The sequence below is a fragment of the Heptranchias perlo genome, chromosome 22 (genome assembly GCF_035084215.1).
Source record: "Heptranchias perlo isolate sHepPer1 chromosome 22, sHepPer1.hap1, whole genome shotgun sequence".
Classification (NCBI taxonomy): Eukaryota; Metazoa; Chordata; class Chondrichthyes; order Hexanchiformes; family Hexanchidae; genus Heptranchias; species Heptranchias perlo.
The window spans coordinates 43,246,636-43,264,274 of NC_090346.1; the positions used below are offsets into that span (position 1 = coordinate 43,246,636).

At 40.3% G+C, this 17,639-nt stretch overlaps 1 protein-coding gene and 1 long non-coding RNA gene across 8 annotated transcripts in view; one reads left to right on the plus strand and one right to left on the minus strand.

Moving 5' to 3' along the window:
* Window positions 1-16,972, plus strand: part of LOC137340715 (uncharacterized) — a 59,008-nt gene extending 42,036 nt beyond the window's left edge. For all 3 annotated transcript variants that reach the window (XR_010966862.1, XR_010966860.1, XR_010966861.1), the window contains one exon: window positions 14,426-16,972. This is a non-coding gene — a long non-coding RNA (uncharacterized lncRNA). The remainder of the gene's footprint in view (window positions 1-14,425) is intronic.
* parn (poly(A)-specific ribonuclease (deadenylation nuclease)) overlaps window positions 3,028-17,639 on the minus strand; it is a 100,345-nt gene continuing 85,733 nt past the window's right edge. Inside the window, exons 23-25 of one of the 5 annotated variants that reach the window (XM_068003405.1) lie at window positions 11,738-11,940; window positions 8,143-8,262; window positions 3,028-3,899 (exon numbers count right to left, since the gene is read on the minus strand). In XM_068003405.1, coding sequence (XP_067859506.1) covers window positions 8,144-8,262; window positions 11,738-11,940 — 322 coding nt within the window. In that variant the 3' untranslated portion in view covers window positions 3,028-3,899; window position 8,143. Of the gene's footprint in view, window positions 3,900-8,125; window positions 8,263-11,663; window positions 11,941-17,639 lie in introns of all 5 variants that reach the window. The other 4 variants (XM_068003406.1, XM_068003407.1, XM_068003408.1 and 1 more) reach the window with 4 other exon arrangements.

Below are 17,639 nucleotides of genomic sequence, written 5' to 3' on the forward strand. Positions count from 1 at the left end.
AGCTAATTGAGACTGCCCTTGCAAAGGAGAGGCAATAGAAGAGGATGGCATGCTCAACTGTGTCAAAGGCTGCAAAGAGCTCAAGGCAGACAAGGAGTGATAATGCACGACAATCAGAGTCACAGATGTATAATTCATGTTTCTGACTAGGCCTGTTTTGGTTCTATGGGAAGAGTGGAAGCCAGATGAGAGGGCTTAGAACAGTGAGTTTTGTTAAGATAGGCACAGAGCTGACAGGTGAGAGCATGTTAGAGAGCCTTAGAGAAGAAATGGAAGGTGGAGTGGAGTGGAGTGGAGAGGGTAAGGGGCGAGATGGGGAAAGGTAACAGCAGAGGGAACTGCACTGATGGACTCAACCTCAAACAGATCTAGGAACTTCTCACATGATAGTGGAGCTGAGGGTAAAGGAGGCAGGGAAAAAGGGTAGCAGGACGCAATTAGTCAGAGATAAGACGCCTTGGATTGTGCTGGCTCTCACACATGATCCTGGCGTAGTAGGCAATTTTGGCAATGCAGATCTGAAATAGCAAAATGCAGTGAGTGGAGGATAGTTACAGAATACAAATTGTGTGCGCAAGATCAATCCCAGTTACTTACAGCAGTGTGGTCGCCAGGTGTGATTGATGGGGGAATTACCCAATCATCTCCATTCTAGCCAGGAATAGCGGTGTCAATATATGCAGCCATTCTCGTTCCCTTCCAGTGCTTTTAAACTTTTCTTCATGAACTTGTTCTTCCCCATTACAGGATTGTTAGCGGTTAAGACTTTTTACAGTGAAAACTTAACAGGTTAGATCAGGACAGAACAAAGTGATGATCTGAAGCAGCAGGTGATCTGTCTTCCAGCTACACCTCCCCACTGTGGGTGGAGACCAGAACTTTACCTTTAAATGTGACAAAGGTATAGTGCCAGATTCTGACCGTACAGTATTCTCAAGACTGCAGCATCCCCAAATCACTGATCCACTCAGCAATTTCTGGATCATTTTGTACAGTCAGCCTACCTGTGATACCCTATATTGTAATTCAGGACTTTCAGAAAAATAAGTTGCATCACAATTGAAAAGGGTTTCAATGAGGAATACAGCTCAAAATAAATTCCGAATGGAAATACAACAAAAAAAACATTTTAAATGAAGGCCTCACAAGCAGGAAGTGGGATGTTGCAGTTTTATTCTGTTTAGATCCAAAATCTTGTGCCGTCACGTGGCCTCATAAATAATTTCCTGCTGGTCCATAACAGCTAGCAACACTCCAGTTGTGAATGAATCCCAACAGCCAAAGTCAGAGCCTTTAGTTTGACTAACACTCGCATAGCATGTGGTATGCAGACACAAATCTCAGAGGCTCAAGGAGTCTATTTTAAGGTGAGAAAATATTAAGCAACCGTCAGACAGCTGTTAATACTTACTGACAACTGCCTGACAACCACTTTAAGGAACGACCTCCGAAGCAAGTGTCTCCACTGGGTCAGAGTAACAAATGGCGTTATTCTCCTACAGCTCATTTACTGGCATTAAAACAGCCAATTTTCAAGCGAGAGCCACATGTTCTAAAATATTTTAAAAATTAGATGGATTGCAAAACTTTCCCATCTCTTCAATTTTGACTTCTTTATATAGCTAGCCTCCTCTTCCAAATTTCTCTAAACTGTAAAGGTGCAAGTTCATACAAGACTTGTATGCATACTGCAAAATAAAGACAAAGAAAATAAACAGTGGAAAATTTTACTGTGAATTTACTCAAGACAGCAACTCCCAGCATCCCTAGCAGTGAATATGGAGGGCAAACATTTCCCAGCATCCCAGGAAAACTTGCAAAACACATGAAAAAAAAATTCTTATAAAATAATGTGAAAGAGGGACCATTTTCAAAAGATTCGACCTTTGGAATATCTGCTGATGGAAAGGTTAAAATTTGTCCCAAAGCAAAAAACACACTCTTAACTGTCACAGTAAAGTTTTCTGTTTTATGGGAAGATTTAGTAAAGTCGCAGGAAGGATAATATTTCCATTCCAATACAAGTCTAGTTTTAAAAGTATGTTACAATTTATGCTTTGCAGATTCTGATTTTAGAATTTGGCTTGATATTCAGAACATTTTTTTTAAAACAGATGTATGAGAAAAAAAATGTAGATTCACACACAATGTGCCAATGAAATTCAGTACAGATCAAAGCTGTTAATTAGAAGCCCGTGGTGGAAATCAGCCCAATTAATTACTTACTTTAATTAAAAATCATTTGGCATCGAATGCAATCCCTCAAGTACCAGTTGATTCCCAGTATCTCAAGTAAAAGGAGTGCTTTCTTATCCCCACTAACCATATATGGAGACGTCTTTAAAAGGGTTATATTGACCTTTAACATACTGCAACCAACATTTATGAAATGTTACATTTTTTCTTACACTCCACTGAGCTGAGTTTTTTTTTTGCAGACAGGGGAGGCACTCAATATGAACTACAATGTAAAATTGTTCCTCCTGTTTAGTTGGCTTACAGATACAGCTTAAAAAGACCATAGAAACATCAGGCTTGCAGTTGTCTTTCACGGTATTCCTAGCAATTATTTAAAACAACACCACCACAACGGGACAGTATATCGTTCCTTTCAGAGACTCGGGATTCACTGCTGCTTTTCCCTAGATTGCAGTCTTGGCTGGGATAGTCTAGGGAAGCACCTTTCTCCTCCTCCTCCTCCTTCAGTGAGAGAACGCGGGGGAAAATTAGGCATGGGTTGACGTGAATCACTCATGCAGCAACTGGCTGCAGATCAGCACTGCCTCAACCAGGCTGACACAAGTCAGATGTGGTCGAGTGATCTTGAATATCGGATGGAGGAAAACGGTGACACCAACACGTTTTCCTTGAAGTATTTTTAAACAATTTTTTTTTTTTAAATGGGATTTCTCATCTTAAAACATTATACACTTCTGATTTGAAAGGCGGATTTCTACAGAGATACATTTGCTTCTGATCTTCCACTGCAAGCAGAGACCTTCACACAAATAAAGGATATGTCACGTGTAGTAAGAAAATTGTCTTTAATTTTCCTTCATGAAATTTTAATTTTCTTCATGATACAAAAAACTTTAAATATGATACAAAACTCACGGCTGGCCCCCAAAAAAGAAAACGAGTCTCTTTTGCGCGCACACACACACATACATACATACACACACGTACAAAACAGTCTGCTGTGGAATGCAATTTCAGATATACAAGGCTGAAAGCTCAGTACAGTCCACACCAGTTAACACAAATAAAAGGATCGATGTGACACAGTCACCGTCCTTATTGCAAGGACGGTGTCAATGCTTTGAGTATCCCTTAAAAAAAACAAACCTGAACATTAGAAGTCAGGCCACGTTATTGATAATCAAGTCATTAGATTCACTGGAAATACAAGTGATGTAATACATATATTAAAAAAAATTACACAGTGCTGAACAGTGATTATATTGTTTTGGAATCCGAAACAAACATCCCATGTGGCTGGCACAAGGCAACTTTCAATGTTGGTTGCTGCTCTGAACCATCAGTGGTACAAGACTGGCTTGTAATGCAGCTCGTGAAACTAATGATACTGGTGGAAGATTCGAGATGTAAATCAAACTCCATCTTATTCTCAACAAAGCAAAAAGAAAAACGACTATAAAACATTTAATGTAATGTTGACTGGTGTTCATACAGTTTTAAAAAAATTATTTTCTACATAAAGACTTTTTAAAGTTGTCTTGTACCACATGAAGATTGGCGCTCACGGATCAATATGGCTTGCAAGTGTGGTGTCTGGTCACTGCGTTATCTGGAAGATACCACTTTGTTCATCCAATGTGCTTCATGTCACCACGTGTCTGGGACTTCAAATAATTCGGCCTGGGTGTTTACATTACTCCCTATTTAAAAACAAATAGTAAAGATAAAGTATGCGTGCAGTAAGCCATCTGTATTAGGAAAATCTTCGCCAGTTACTTTAAATATGTCATACTGGTAAACAGACCGTACAGAAATACCATAGTACAATTCATGAGTAAACAGAACAAAACTGTACAAGGCCACGCCATCCTTACATTGCATGTGTCAGAATTAAAAACATTTTTTCCCCCAGCCAATCTTTACTTATAAAAGTTAAACAGAAATAAATTGTCCATGCAACTGTAATTTGATTGCCTGTAAATTGACTTTTACTGTGTATTTTAGACTATCACAAACACTGCTGTAACACTAACACTTGAACTAAAGACTAATAAAAGCTTATCTTAGCCATATATCTATAGTGCTAGTGAGCTGCTAAGTTTCAAAAGGTTTTCACGCAAGTTTAGTACTCTTGGTTACATCCATTCATCACACCCCCACCTCTGCTTTGATTTTCTCCTTTAATCCTCCAGTCCTGAAAACATCGATTCACGCTAGAGTACTGTTCCACAAAACAGCAACAGCCTTCCAGCGTCCTGCCCAAGTGGCCATTTTGCACATGTGACTGCATGGACAATGTCAGTAGGCCATTGCACCCAAACTGAATCCTGCCCTTCTCAGCCGCCATACCGTACAATTCCAGCTCAGATCTCTGAATAGTGATTTGGAGCGCACATTGGATTTTTCTCTCCCCTTGCTCGGGGGCGGCTGCTATCAATTGAATCACCCCCATTGCTCTGCCAGCTGAGATCAGCTAGCAGTACAGACCCAGCACTGAATTTGAAACCAGAGGTGCCAGCTGTGGCTTGGTGGTTGCACTCTCGCCTATGAGTCAAGAAGGTCGTGGGTTCAAGCCCCACTTCTGAGACTTGAGCACAAAATCTAGGCTAACTCGCCAGGGGCAGTACTGAGGGAGTGCTGCACTGTCAGAGGTGCCATCTTTTGGATGGCCTCTCAGGTCGGTGTAAAAGTTCCAAAGGCACTATTTTGAAGAGCGGGGGAGTCCTAGCCAATATTTATTCCTCAACTATCATTAAAACAGATTATCTGATCATAATCATATTGCTGTTTGTGGGACCTTGCTGTGTGCAAATTGGCTGCTGCATTTCCTACATTACAACAGTGACTACACTTCAAAAGTATTTAATTGGCTGTAAAACACTTTGGGATGTCCTGAAATCATGATGGCGCTATATAAACGCAAATCTTTCTTTCTCATCTGGATGACTCAGTACCACACTACATGGCCCACTTAACCATCAGGGGAACAGAGTTTGATATTTTCTACAGAGTTCTAAAATTTTCAACTCAATAATGACAGGATTTAAAAAACTTGGGAAACAATTTGGGTACTTTAAAAACTACAGGAACTTTTCCCATAAGAGCTGAAATAAGTTAGAGAACACACCTTAATTATACTGATACAAATTTGGAAATGTGCCCATGAGGAATAAAAAATGGCTACTGACACAGAAAACAATGAATTCTATAATGAAAGAATAAAACTATTTTAGATGAATACAAGCCTCACAAAAGACTCGAGGCAAACAATTCTTGCACTTGAAAAGGGACAAACAGAGCACACAATATCAGTCTCATTAAGAGTTAGCCTTCAGTGTCCCCATTCTCACTGAAGCAAAACATATTAAAAGGGGGGAGGGAGAAGGAAAAGGCAGGAACCAGGCCTGTGTCATCACTTTGAACTAGCTACTTAGTATGCAAGAATAACATGGGTTAATTCACTCTTCCTCGCTCTGGGGAAGTGCTTTTTCTCTATTTATCACTACCACAGAGGGCTCAGCTACGACAGGCAATGAACCTACATCCTATTGATTCCATTGCACAGCCTGTCGACACACCCAATGTACGGTCATTGGATGATCACTTGCAATGACCAACCTTAATACTGTTGCTACAATGGTGAAAAAATTAGATGTCAACTCAAGGTTCATCAATTTGGTTCAGTATTTCCTCTTGATGAAAAAAGACACATTATCCACCTTATCTCCTACGGGTGGTGTCTTATGTGCACATCTACAGTCTGAAGGAGGGAGAGGAGTGCAGCTATTTTTGTAAAGAACGGATAAACCATTAATGAAAGAGGTTAACTGAACATGGAATAATTGTAACCATGCATTGATTTGATGCTGAATTGTGAGGAAAGCATATCGATACGAAGATCCCTCATGAAATCAGGCTTCAGTTATTCAGAGTATTGTAAATAGTCCAGATCAAATTGAACCCCACAACAGAGGATTTAAATCCTCATCCAAAGTGCAAACCTTTTTGCATTTGGTATTACAGATTCCCAGCTTGCACATTGAAATTGGTTACAAATGAAAGCAACTCAAATATTGATCATTTTTCTTTCTGCCCTTTAAAAAGCCACAAAAATCACACTGAACAGAGCAAGGATGCAAAATTTGTTTCATCAACAGAGTCTGGTCTGCCCTAGCAATTCAGACGTTTTGTGAACCATGACTTCAAAGATAGCAGGGAGACTTTTAAAAGGACTAGGCTCCTGTGAAGTTGTAATCTGTCTTTGCTCAAGGAATCTCCCACAATATCTATTCCTGCTCTATACTAAACTGAATTCTATTTGGTCCCCTTGATACCAATATCCAGCTTTGTAGGGGGGGGGGTATATCTCTACATATCGATTGGAAACCAGTTCCACCATGCCTACTTACGAACATTATTGTAATGATATGTCAGTGGACGGGTCAATTGACCAACAAAACCTAGATACGACTTCTCTATCAAAATCTTTCCTGCAGTAGGATGTTATTTACTGCACATACACTATGCAGAACAAAATGAGGGGCCATATGCCAGGCTTAAGAAGCTTTTCAAATTAAAATCATAGTGAACCATTTCCATTGTCTAATATGCAAGGAACAGCTACTTGTTTCAATATTTTGTTTTAACTGCATCCTAGGACTTCTGTTAGACTGAAAACCAAACCTGTACAAAGGATTTCTCATCAACGTTTTATATGGCAGTTTTGTGTTTCCCGTGAGTCATCCATAGGCATTTATTAGAATTGTTAAATATTTCTCATGCCATTAAGTGCATTCAAGTACAACGATAGCATTCCACTCTCAATTTCTCAGAAGCATTAAATGCACTTTTATGAACTTAGCTCCACTCTAAAGCAATACAGGTATTCAAGCTATCCAAATCGTACAATGGTTTTAATCTGTTGTACCAGAAACTGGTTTGATCTACTGAAATAAAGAACAGGAAATGCAGCTTCATTTGCAAGTTTCAATGGAAAAGAAACCCTTGTAAACTATCACTACACTTAACTCGGGTATTAGAGTGCATGTGCATTTTTAAATGGAGTCATTAGCTCCACATAAAACTGATTATGCATTGCCTACTAATTCAAGGCATTACATTACATACTTTAGGTAATTTAAGGGCAAGGATCACAGTCCTGAACACCTGATATGGTTAACTTTAGCAAGTTCTCAGCTTGTGGGGGGGGGGGGGGTGGGGGTGGGGGGGGGGGCATGGATTTATCTTCCACCCCACAGGCACACATCAACATTCATGGCCAAAAACAAATCCATAACCTATTCAAGCAGCTAGAAGTAGCAAGATACAAAGAATGAATTGAGATGTGTCTCTTTCTCAAAAGTATTCAATGCAAAAGCATTCAAGGAATCTGAGCCATTAACACAGTCCCAGATGACTGCTAACATTTTGAAATTAGAAATCCAGAGGTCATTTAAAATCATTTGAGATCTTTGTATCCAAGTAAAACTGGAGAATGCAGATTAATGCAGCTTGAGGAAATGCACAGAGTGAAGAATCTCACAAAGAACAGGAAATGTGGTAAGTGGAGTAGACATTCATTTGAAGAATCACAAATACTGCACATTTAAAAAAAAATGTATGATGATGCAAGTCATTTCATCCCCTTTCCATTACTATACAAGTAAACTCTGTCCCATTAGCAGCATCCAAGGAAGCAATGAAGATGGCAAGTCAACTAATATACATGCACTGAACACAAGATGGCTTTCTCCTCTTTATACATATATATAAAAAAACAACACAGAAGGAGGGTGTGTTGAAGCTGGTTGAAGAATATTATTCAGTGAAAAAGACCCTGCCAAAGGCAGGTGATACTTCATTACTTGATTGCTTGACATATTAGTGGGACTTTGATTTGCTCTGAAAATCTGCATCAAGGACTAACCTGCCAAAATTCAATACCTTAGCTGAAGTTTACGCCAACAGCAACACTTGTCAAAAGGAGGAGCACTGCTGCAAGTGACAGTCTTAATAAGACAGCCATGGCTCTCGTCAAATTGGTAATTTCAGGAGATCCCTTACCTACAAGATAGCAACAGTGCAACAGAAATTTTATAAGTAGTTCAGTACCGAGTACACTCGATATCCTGCCAACCAGGTAGTTTTCGGTTCGCTCACTTTTCTTGTGGAAACCAAACTATATATTAGCCAGCTGTTTTTAATGCAGTGGCGTTCACAGGACAGACTCAAAAGCAAATAATGAATTTATGGAACACCAAACCAAGATCCTGTGGAAGGGCAGGTGGGGCGGGGGGGGGGAAAAAGAGCTTGAAAAAAAAAAATCAGCCCTTTCACTAGGACTCCTGAACCGGCAGATTCATTTCAGAACGTGGAATGTAGAGGATGTTCTCCTACAGCTCATCAATGCAAATATAACGTAGAAATTGGACCTCGTTGCATCCTGTTCTATAGGCATAAAACAGGCACACAAGGGCCAATTTTAGACAAATACTGGGTGAGGCCATTTTTTTAGACGCCCTTGGCAGCCACTTCAAACAGGAGTTAAGCTCCTTACATATGTAAATATAGGGCCTATCGCTTGTTTTAGGCCACCCTCTGGAAAATTGGATGGCGTTGGGCAGAGTAGGATCTGGGCTTGCTCCACTTGGATTCTTCAGCAACTGCCATGGCCTCCAACAACAAGGTGAGAGTTTTGTTATTTAAACAAATTTAAGAAAATCGTTAGCGTACAGCCAGGAGGAACAGAGTACCCCGACTCCACAGTACTCCCGACAAGGCAATCAGCCAGACATTCACATCTTAAAATGGGTTAGCTGCGTGCGCCGCAGGCTGCTTGCGCAGTAATTTAATAAGGCCAGAGGCCCAATTTTGGGCTGGCCATAGGCCTCCCGGGCGCCCTTTTCAGGGGTGAAAATGGGCCTAAAGGAATATCCACCCCAATATGTACAATGGCAGCAATATGCACAATTACAGTCCAGAATTCAGGGTAATCCAAACCAAGGAACTCTTGTGGTCATTGACTGATTTGAACAAAACAATACAGCTCTCAGCAGAAATCTCCTTTCTGTGGAATCCTAGTCCATAGGAATCTCAATTCAATGGAGAATTTGTTCAACGAATTTTCAGAGTCCAATTTATTGGGCTAATTTCCCTACAATTCCTGGCTTTATGAATCCCACGACATTGGCTACTGAGGACACAGCTGTCCAAGGATTAGCCACCCACTCACATACTCCAGCTATAATGGCCTTGCTCCTCTACCACCTGCAATGAAGGTACGCAAGCCACACGCAAGACCTCCCACAACTCGAGACAGCAATTTTGGTCTGTTACTGGATTGGTAAGGATTCTAAGTGTCGCAGCCAGCACGTGTGTAGGGCAATTCCCAAATGTTCTCTCACAAAAGCAATGACTCGAGCCAGGTAAGCCCTTCTAGTACCTGGCCCAAGTGACCATTCTTTATTTACAAACCCAAACTGCAAGCGCAGGCAAGCTATTCAACTACTACCAAGTCGAATCCTGTCCTCATCTCACACAACACACCCACACACTTTCTAGCAAGGATTATTTGAGTGATCTAAAGGAGGAACGATGCTGATTTTCTCCTCCCGAGCCTAAGGAAATAGAGATTAACTGCAGTGTCTTCATTGTCATCCTGACTGAGCTCGGCTAACTCAACTGACCATGGATCAAACTGGAGACTTTCCTGATCAGTAAGGCTCTGCATTGCAACCACTGAGCCATCAGCTTGAAGAACAGTTTTAACAAGCTTGTGAGCTTGAGTCGTGTCTATTGTACAGGAAATTGGGGGATTAAATAACACCCCCCCCACCACTTTGTGGTAATGTCCAGATGTTCTAGACACAACTACCATCAGGTCTCCAATCTTTTGCATTATATTTAATGATGTTGGAGGATAACATTTTTCACATGGTGTAGTTTTCCATTTAAGAATTCAATTCATCACCATTAGCCATTCACCACAGTAAGCTTGGTCTGTTTGTGGCCAGACTCTTCCCTTCACTGGCCTCGCATTGTGTTTCCAAATTCATTAAAGCACATTTCCAAAAGGTTCTAGAGATGGACACTTCCCATGTGACTAAGTTCCAGAAGCTTGCTACCTTTTCCCAATGCTTAGCCCAGTGTTATAAGGGTGCATACGATCAGCCCATTCCACTTCATAAATTTATAATAGCCAGGTTATGCTGCCCTAAAACCTGCAAGATTCACATCCATGGCATACTGTGTGGTTTGCAGTTAAATTTTGATCTGTGCTGGCTGCTCTTTGTGCTGCTCTCATCATTAACACTGGACCCAGCAGCTTCTATTCTAAAATCAGGTTCTGGAATGCCAGCTGGTGTGGTGGGTGCTGACTTATCGAAGGCAACTATCTTTACAGATAACACTTGATCCATGTGATCGCCTGGACTAGTTTCGATCATCTGAGTGGGTCGGAAAGGAATTTTCCAGAGTATTTTTTTCCCCTTATTGGCCATGGGTTTTTTTTAATCTCTCCCAGGAGATTACATGGCTGCGGGGGTGGATGGGAAGGAAGTGGTGTTGTCAGGATGCTCCGACCATCATGGTGTGGGGCAGGCTTGATGGACCAGCTGGTCTTTTCCTGCCCTTCAATTTTGTACGTTCGTATGATCCCTTGGAGTCACATTGAGCATTGCTTGTCACAGCATACACAAGGATTTTGTCCTGCGCTCTCAGCCAATCTCACATGCTGGAGATATTTATATTGAACTCAGTACTGCCATTCTCCTCAGCAGTGTCCACCACTTTCACCTTAAAAAGGAACTGGTGTAGCGTCTCCTTTACTTGACCTCAAATTTCACGTAAACATCTAGAACCCTGTGCTAACCTTTACGTGTCTATGTGCTCTACTGCAGAGAAAGTGCTGTATCAGACTGCCTGCAGCTTGAATAGAGTGACTGATTTTACGGTGCAAAATTATAGCAAATACTTCTCTCTCAGGAACAAACAATGTGATTACAGCGAAGGAGGACATTGCCATGGAATAGAATGCATCCCAAGTAGAGGGAGCATCAAAGCTCAAGACCCTTTGAATATTCCTTTTCCCCTAAATCCAATTCAGGGAGGTGAATGCTCCTAGGATATCAAGCCAAGATATTCTCCTGACTTCAACTGTTCCATTTCTCTGTCCTACTCAGTGATTAATTCAGTGATCCATTCAGCAGACCTTATTTTTTTAAAAAACAGGCAAAGATTGAAGTCAACTCTCGATCACCTTCACATTTTTTTTTTAACTTGCAGCAGCTTTTTAAATATTTACAAGGGTTAATTGTGTAAACAGTGGGCTAGACTTTACTGCCCATTTATAATCAATAGGCAGATAGATCCATTAACAGAACTTGCCTTCCTTTTAAAACAGTAGCATGAGGGTACCAAATTCTTAAATACCAACAACCACAGCTTAACGTTTCCATTATCAATACCTTTGTCTACATGCACTGAAACTGAAAGGTTTATGGTGTAGGCAATCACATTTTCAAGATGCACATCCATTTACCAGTCTTTCCATGTTCCTCCTTCTTCTTTTTCTGCCGTTGTTTCTTGATTTTTCTGGTTTCTGATATTGAAGTGTCTATCCAGGCGCTACCTGAATTGTCACTCTCATCGTCTTTACTTGTAATCTCCCCCTCCTCCATCTCATCAGATACTGTCTCTTCCTGGATAGGGCTCATACTTCTCTTACCCACGGTAGGACTTGCTCTAAAATGGAACATAAAAAAACATTGCACAAGGTAACTGGAAAAAGTGATCAAAAGTGCACACAATGATAGTTCTAATCTGTTATTCATTGAATCTTATTTGCCATTCAAGTAATAATTTTCTTTCATTAGTTACTGTTGAAACAATCTCTGCAAAGTCATGAAGTGTGACATTAATTGAAATTATTCCAGCAGTGGTTTATTGGAAAGAATGTATATGACAACTATAGACATACACAGCAAATCTGTAGTTGGGAATTCAATTCAGTAAATCACTATGTAGATTCATCTATTTAGAAGGTATTTATCCACAAAATAAACACTCACTAACCCTGTGAGTACAAATAGGAACTAGAAGGGAAACAGTCAAGGTCATCAGGAATCAGACTCAAAATGGGCTACTGATAAGTTTATTTGGCATAAGATTCAAATCTCGGGTATATCTTCAGTGCCAAAAAAAAGGTTTGACTTTGCAAGTGCCTTTCATTCATCAAATGAATTTTGTAGATAGCTGCCACATGAACTCGGAGTTGGATGATCAGCCCTGAAAGCAAGCAGTGGTTCAGTTAGCTTGAAATGTCACATCTCAAGCCATGGATTTACAGCAAACTTTTTTCACATGTTTCTTTTTAAAGTGGAAGTCTCAAGATGGTAGGTCAATGAAAGGTCTGAACCTTGTGTGATAGACTAACCCTCTCAATCGCCAAGATGTTGAACGTGGACTCCAAAGAACACGTCATATATGGCCCTTCATCTGGAACAACTGATTTGTCAATACAGGATCCGAATGGGTCAATTGACGACCAAAGCTAGGAGGATCTGAGAACCAAGTTTTTTTAAAGCCAGTCAGATGTTATTAACATGGTGGTCATCTTTTCTTTGCAATTGCCCTGGGTAGCAGAATAATTAAAGGGAAGGTGTAAACTAACTTTCTGATCCGGGAAATTAAGGAGTCATTGAGAGATATGGTTCAACTGTCTTGACTTGTTTAAAAAACCATAGCAATCTTTTGCTCATTAACATTGCCATTTCAGGATCACTTTATCTATTGAGTCAATTCATGATGGAGGGTACATTTGTGCAGCAGAACCATTTTCCTGCTGCAGGGGATCATTGTGACATTCTCCAATCTTGAAGTGTTGAGGTTTTGCCAATGCCGAAGGCAAAAGTTGGCAGTGATCCCTATTGTGAACCTGTTTCCTGAACGGTAAAACTAACGAAACTGCTCAAAATCCGTCCTTGTATATGGGGCAGGCAAGACCTTGTCTGGGAAGTGTCAGACACCCAAACAGCACGACGAGGGCGATGCAGCACTCAAAACGTTTGTCTAGCAGCTGCCATTTTAAGCATTGCCCACCTCCTGACTGCTCTTGATATCCTGAGATGATGGTTACCTATTGTTGTGAGGAGGTTTAGTTGGAATGGTCTCATCAACATTCTTGTATCTGATGCCACAAAAACAGGTACCAAAAACAATCCCAAGATTCACATGCTGCATCAAGCCCAGTTGGCAGTAAATCCTTCTGGCTCTGGTGCCTCCAGATCTGTATCCAAGTCAGTACAAAGCACCAATTCCTACATCATTTCACAGCACTGCTGGAGTCGCACATAAACTGGCCTGATCATTCACATCACAGCAGTGTTTGATGTGAGTCAAAATCCAAATGGTGGGTCTCCACAGGACAGAAAAAGTCAATAAACTGGAAATATGTCCCTGGATAGTACTCTTTTTAGGATTCCAAAGATAATAATTGTACCTGATTCCCTATTTAAATTATCCCACTAGTCTCAAGTCCGTACAGTATTCTGAGCACTGAACTGAAAAATTCCATTGCCTTCAATATTAGTGAATTTTAGTGTTCAATTCTATATTCATTTGCCAGCTAACTGATTCTAATTAGAATGGGAGGAAGAGAATTTAGTAAAAACTTGCAAATATTTGAATTTTGTATAATAGTACCCAAGTTAGTTTTAGGCAAATCACCTTCCTGCCTACAGGGACGGCTTTACTTGTAAAGTGAATTGCTTTCGTGGAAAGCAATTAGACACCAGTGGCATTTTGTTTAACGTGTGCCCAAGTAACCCATGTCAATAGCTATGTGAAATTTGTTGCAATTAAGTTTGTGTGCATATCTGCCAAAGTTAAACTGGTCGTTTCATTTAAAGATCAGACTCCACCTTCTGATCAAAAGATCAATTTGGTTACTCTCAGTGATTTAATTGTTAGAGGCTTTACATGACCAAAAAAAAAGGATTCCCTTGTGAAGAATTTAGTACACTTAATTAGTGAACTGATTTGTCTGAGTACATGAATAGTTTTTGTTAGCACTCTGCAGATACGTTTGTTTAATTTAATATTGTATTGTGTGCAGTCTGTCTAGTTCCACACTTCCACAATATATTCAATCTTATATATGTCGTACTGTCAAGACTAGCAATGTTCCACAAACAGCAAGGAGACAAATAACAAATCATTCTGTTTATAGATGATGCTACTTGAGGAAGGAATGTTGGCTCGAGCACCAGGACAACCCCTTCTTCCTCTTCTCAAATAGTGCCATGGGATCTTCAACAGCCAACTGAACCAAACAGCAGATTCGACCTCGTTTTAATATCCCATCGACAAGGGCCACGTCCTCCGACAATACAACACTTTCTCAGTACTTCACCTGAGCATTAGCCGCCTCAAGCTGTGTTGGAGAGCTACCAATTGAATCAAGCTGACAACTATATTCCCGAAGAGCTAACAGGGGTATCTATTTGACAATTTGAGGGGATAAATTCTGGAGTTTGAAACAAGGCTTGGAGATCTTCTGAATTCTGGTACTTGATCAGATAAAAGGCTTTTTACCTCTCGCTGCTTGCAGGAGACAATATGTTAAAATAAGACGCACTGATCTAGAAAGTTGTATGAGAAGATGCAACCAGCAGAAACTGCCAAGTCAGAAACCAAGACTTTGTTTATGGAACTTACCCAAGACTCTCAGATTTTCAGAAATTCTTAACAAGGGTAATTGGCCCATTACTGGCTTGCTCGTTGTAGCTATTGTTATATATTTTTTCTTTTAGTGTATTTGTCAATGTTTTGTGCTTCAAATTGCTATTTAAATCTAAATATAATACTTGCTCTGTAAATCTGTGGTCTGTTCAGTATCATCCACCATCTTGAAGAGTTTAGTAGTAGCAGAAGACTGTTACATCCAATGACAGTAGAAGCAGGTGCGCTCCTCTGGGCCCCACAAGTTGCAACCTCCCCTGCCCTAAATTCGACCTCCCTTTCCTCCCGCGACTTACCTGCTTTCTAGTGAGTCTTCCTTTGGTTCTGGCTGCCCAAACTGCCTCTCCCGCCTGCCGGCCTGCTGCTACTTTCTGCCCGTTTCAGGTGAGCGGCATGTAGATGTCCGCCTGGGAGTTAAAATACTCTGGGCCTCAAACTTAGGCCAGCGAGTGCATTTTGCACTTGTCACCGGGGTTAAAAAGAGTAAGGTATGAAACTTTTATCTCAACTTTCATTTCACTTACTACACTAGCATGAATAGAATAGTCAAGAATCAAAGCAGCAGTTGCACCAAAGAAAGGCAGTGCACAATTCTAGTTGGCTGACATACAATGCCAGGCAGGGCAGGACTGGTTTAGAGTGTGATTTGTTGCAGGGTATTCCTCAAGGAGGTGGATATGAAACAGCAGTCAGAAAAGTGATACAGTTACATCTTGAAATGAGGAAAAGATCAAGATTAGTTGAATTACTTAGACAATCGGGGATAGAGGCAGGATAGTGGCAGAGTTGTTCCGAGTTAGACAAGATGGCCAAAAAAAACCAGTATGAGAGCCAGCCTGATCAGTGGAAGAGAAGTAGAGCCTGTGCTATTGGTGAACCATGAATTTCCGAAGAGTCAGGATTTCAACAGAGGAGAAGCTGAAGTTGTTAAATTTGATTTGCTTGAAAAAAGTTGAGAGTTAGAGAAGGATGGTAGAATGGTGGAAAGAGTGAATAAATTTAGTGAGGTGAGTAGAGATTTTTAGCTACAGTCGGATAATGGGAAGGTAATGGGTAGCCAAGATGGGAGAATGAAAACGGGCACATGCACCTTCTTTGGATTGGAAATTCAAGCAGAAAGTTTAAGAGGGAAACCGGAAAGAGGAGAGACAAAAAAAAAATCAGCAAGAGGTAAATTTGAGAACAAAATGAGTAAAGATAGAAATGAACAGACTAAGAGTGAAGTAGTGGCAAAAATATATTGTACAAGTGTCACTTGATCAGTTCACTTGGTATTAGCCAAAATGTTTCTGGCACTAACTTGAGGGACAATGGAGAATCAGGTTTCTCCTTAGTTTACACATAAACCAGACACGATGTGCAAAACTTCCAACTTCGGCAGGGGCATAAAATGGGTGCTTTCAGTTTGGCAGCCTGTTATACACCCCTCCCGATGCAAAACAAAATTGGGCAGGGCATATATTAGGTGGCCAGTCTGATATCGCATGTTTAATGCCCTGAAGTTAAAAGCTCCAGTGAACAATATATATCAGCAGCACCGAAAACCCCACTGAATTCTCCCCTAATACTGCATGTAGGCTTCTGTTAAAGAGGATCTCGGTTCCCCCCAAAAAATACATATACAACACTCCATATCCCTGGTTTCTCGTGCCTCAATTCTGGTGGCTGCAACTTGGCTCACATTGACACCCAAATACAGAAAAGCACATTTTTGTAGTTTGGACTGGTTGTGCTGGCCACATTTTTTAAAAACCACCCATATATAATATCATATTGCTATGTGCAATCATTGCATCGTTCTGGACTGCATTTTGGGTACATTCAGATCAGAACGGAAGCTATCCTGCTATTGCAATTGGTTTCTTTGTTCCCATTTGCTACAGTTTGGACAGAGCAGCTAGTAATTACACCACATTGGAACTTGATTAATTCGAGAATCACACCAGGTTCCAACGTGGAGCAACAGTAATTGGGCAATGAATCCCACAGGCAACTGTAAACCAAATAAAGTTCAAGTGTCAATTATTGTCTCAAACTTAAGCTGGCATAGTATTATATGTGAATACATAAATATCATTGTTTATGAGTCTGTGAACAGTAAAAATCTACCAAAATAATGCAGAGGGCACCACGTTCAACATTTAAAAATAAGACATTACTTCACATCCAGATTTACCAAACGTTACTATGCAAAACCACCTTCCTTTACCGAAAACTGCAAATTTAGTGTGGTTTTATTCAGAAATTATGCCATTACAAAGCCTAGGTCAAGCAAGGTCCCCAATTACAAATATGCCCATTTCACATCCCACTTTCCAAGTTAAGTCAGCAGATAATTTTAAGGACGGGTTATAAAATAATTGGTTTTAGCTATTTAATAAAATGGGGGTTAAAAATTCTGTCGTCTTAGTAAACTGGTAATTCAAATTATAGCATACTAGTTAATCCATGGTATTTTTAATAATTTAAACCCTCAAGCTATTCAACTAGATTCATCCCAAGGCAATTTCAGTGACGTCCCTAGTTCTTCAAACATGAAATCCTTCGGGAAAATACAACTGTGTTAATTGCATGTGTAAACTTTGGTCAAACACAAGTTCATTTTGAAATGTGCTTTCATGTCAAAGAGCTGTTTAATTCATAAATTGGGAAATTAAAGCATGTAAGGTTGTAATTTGATTAATTTACAAACTTAAGAGCTG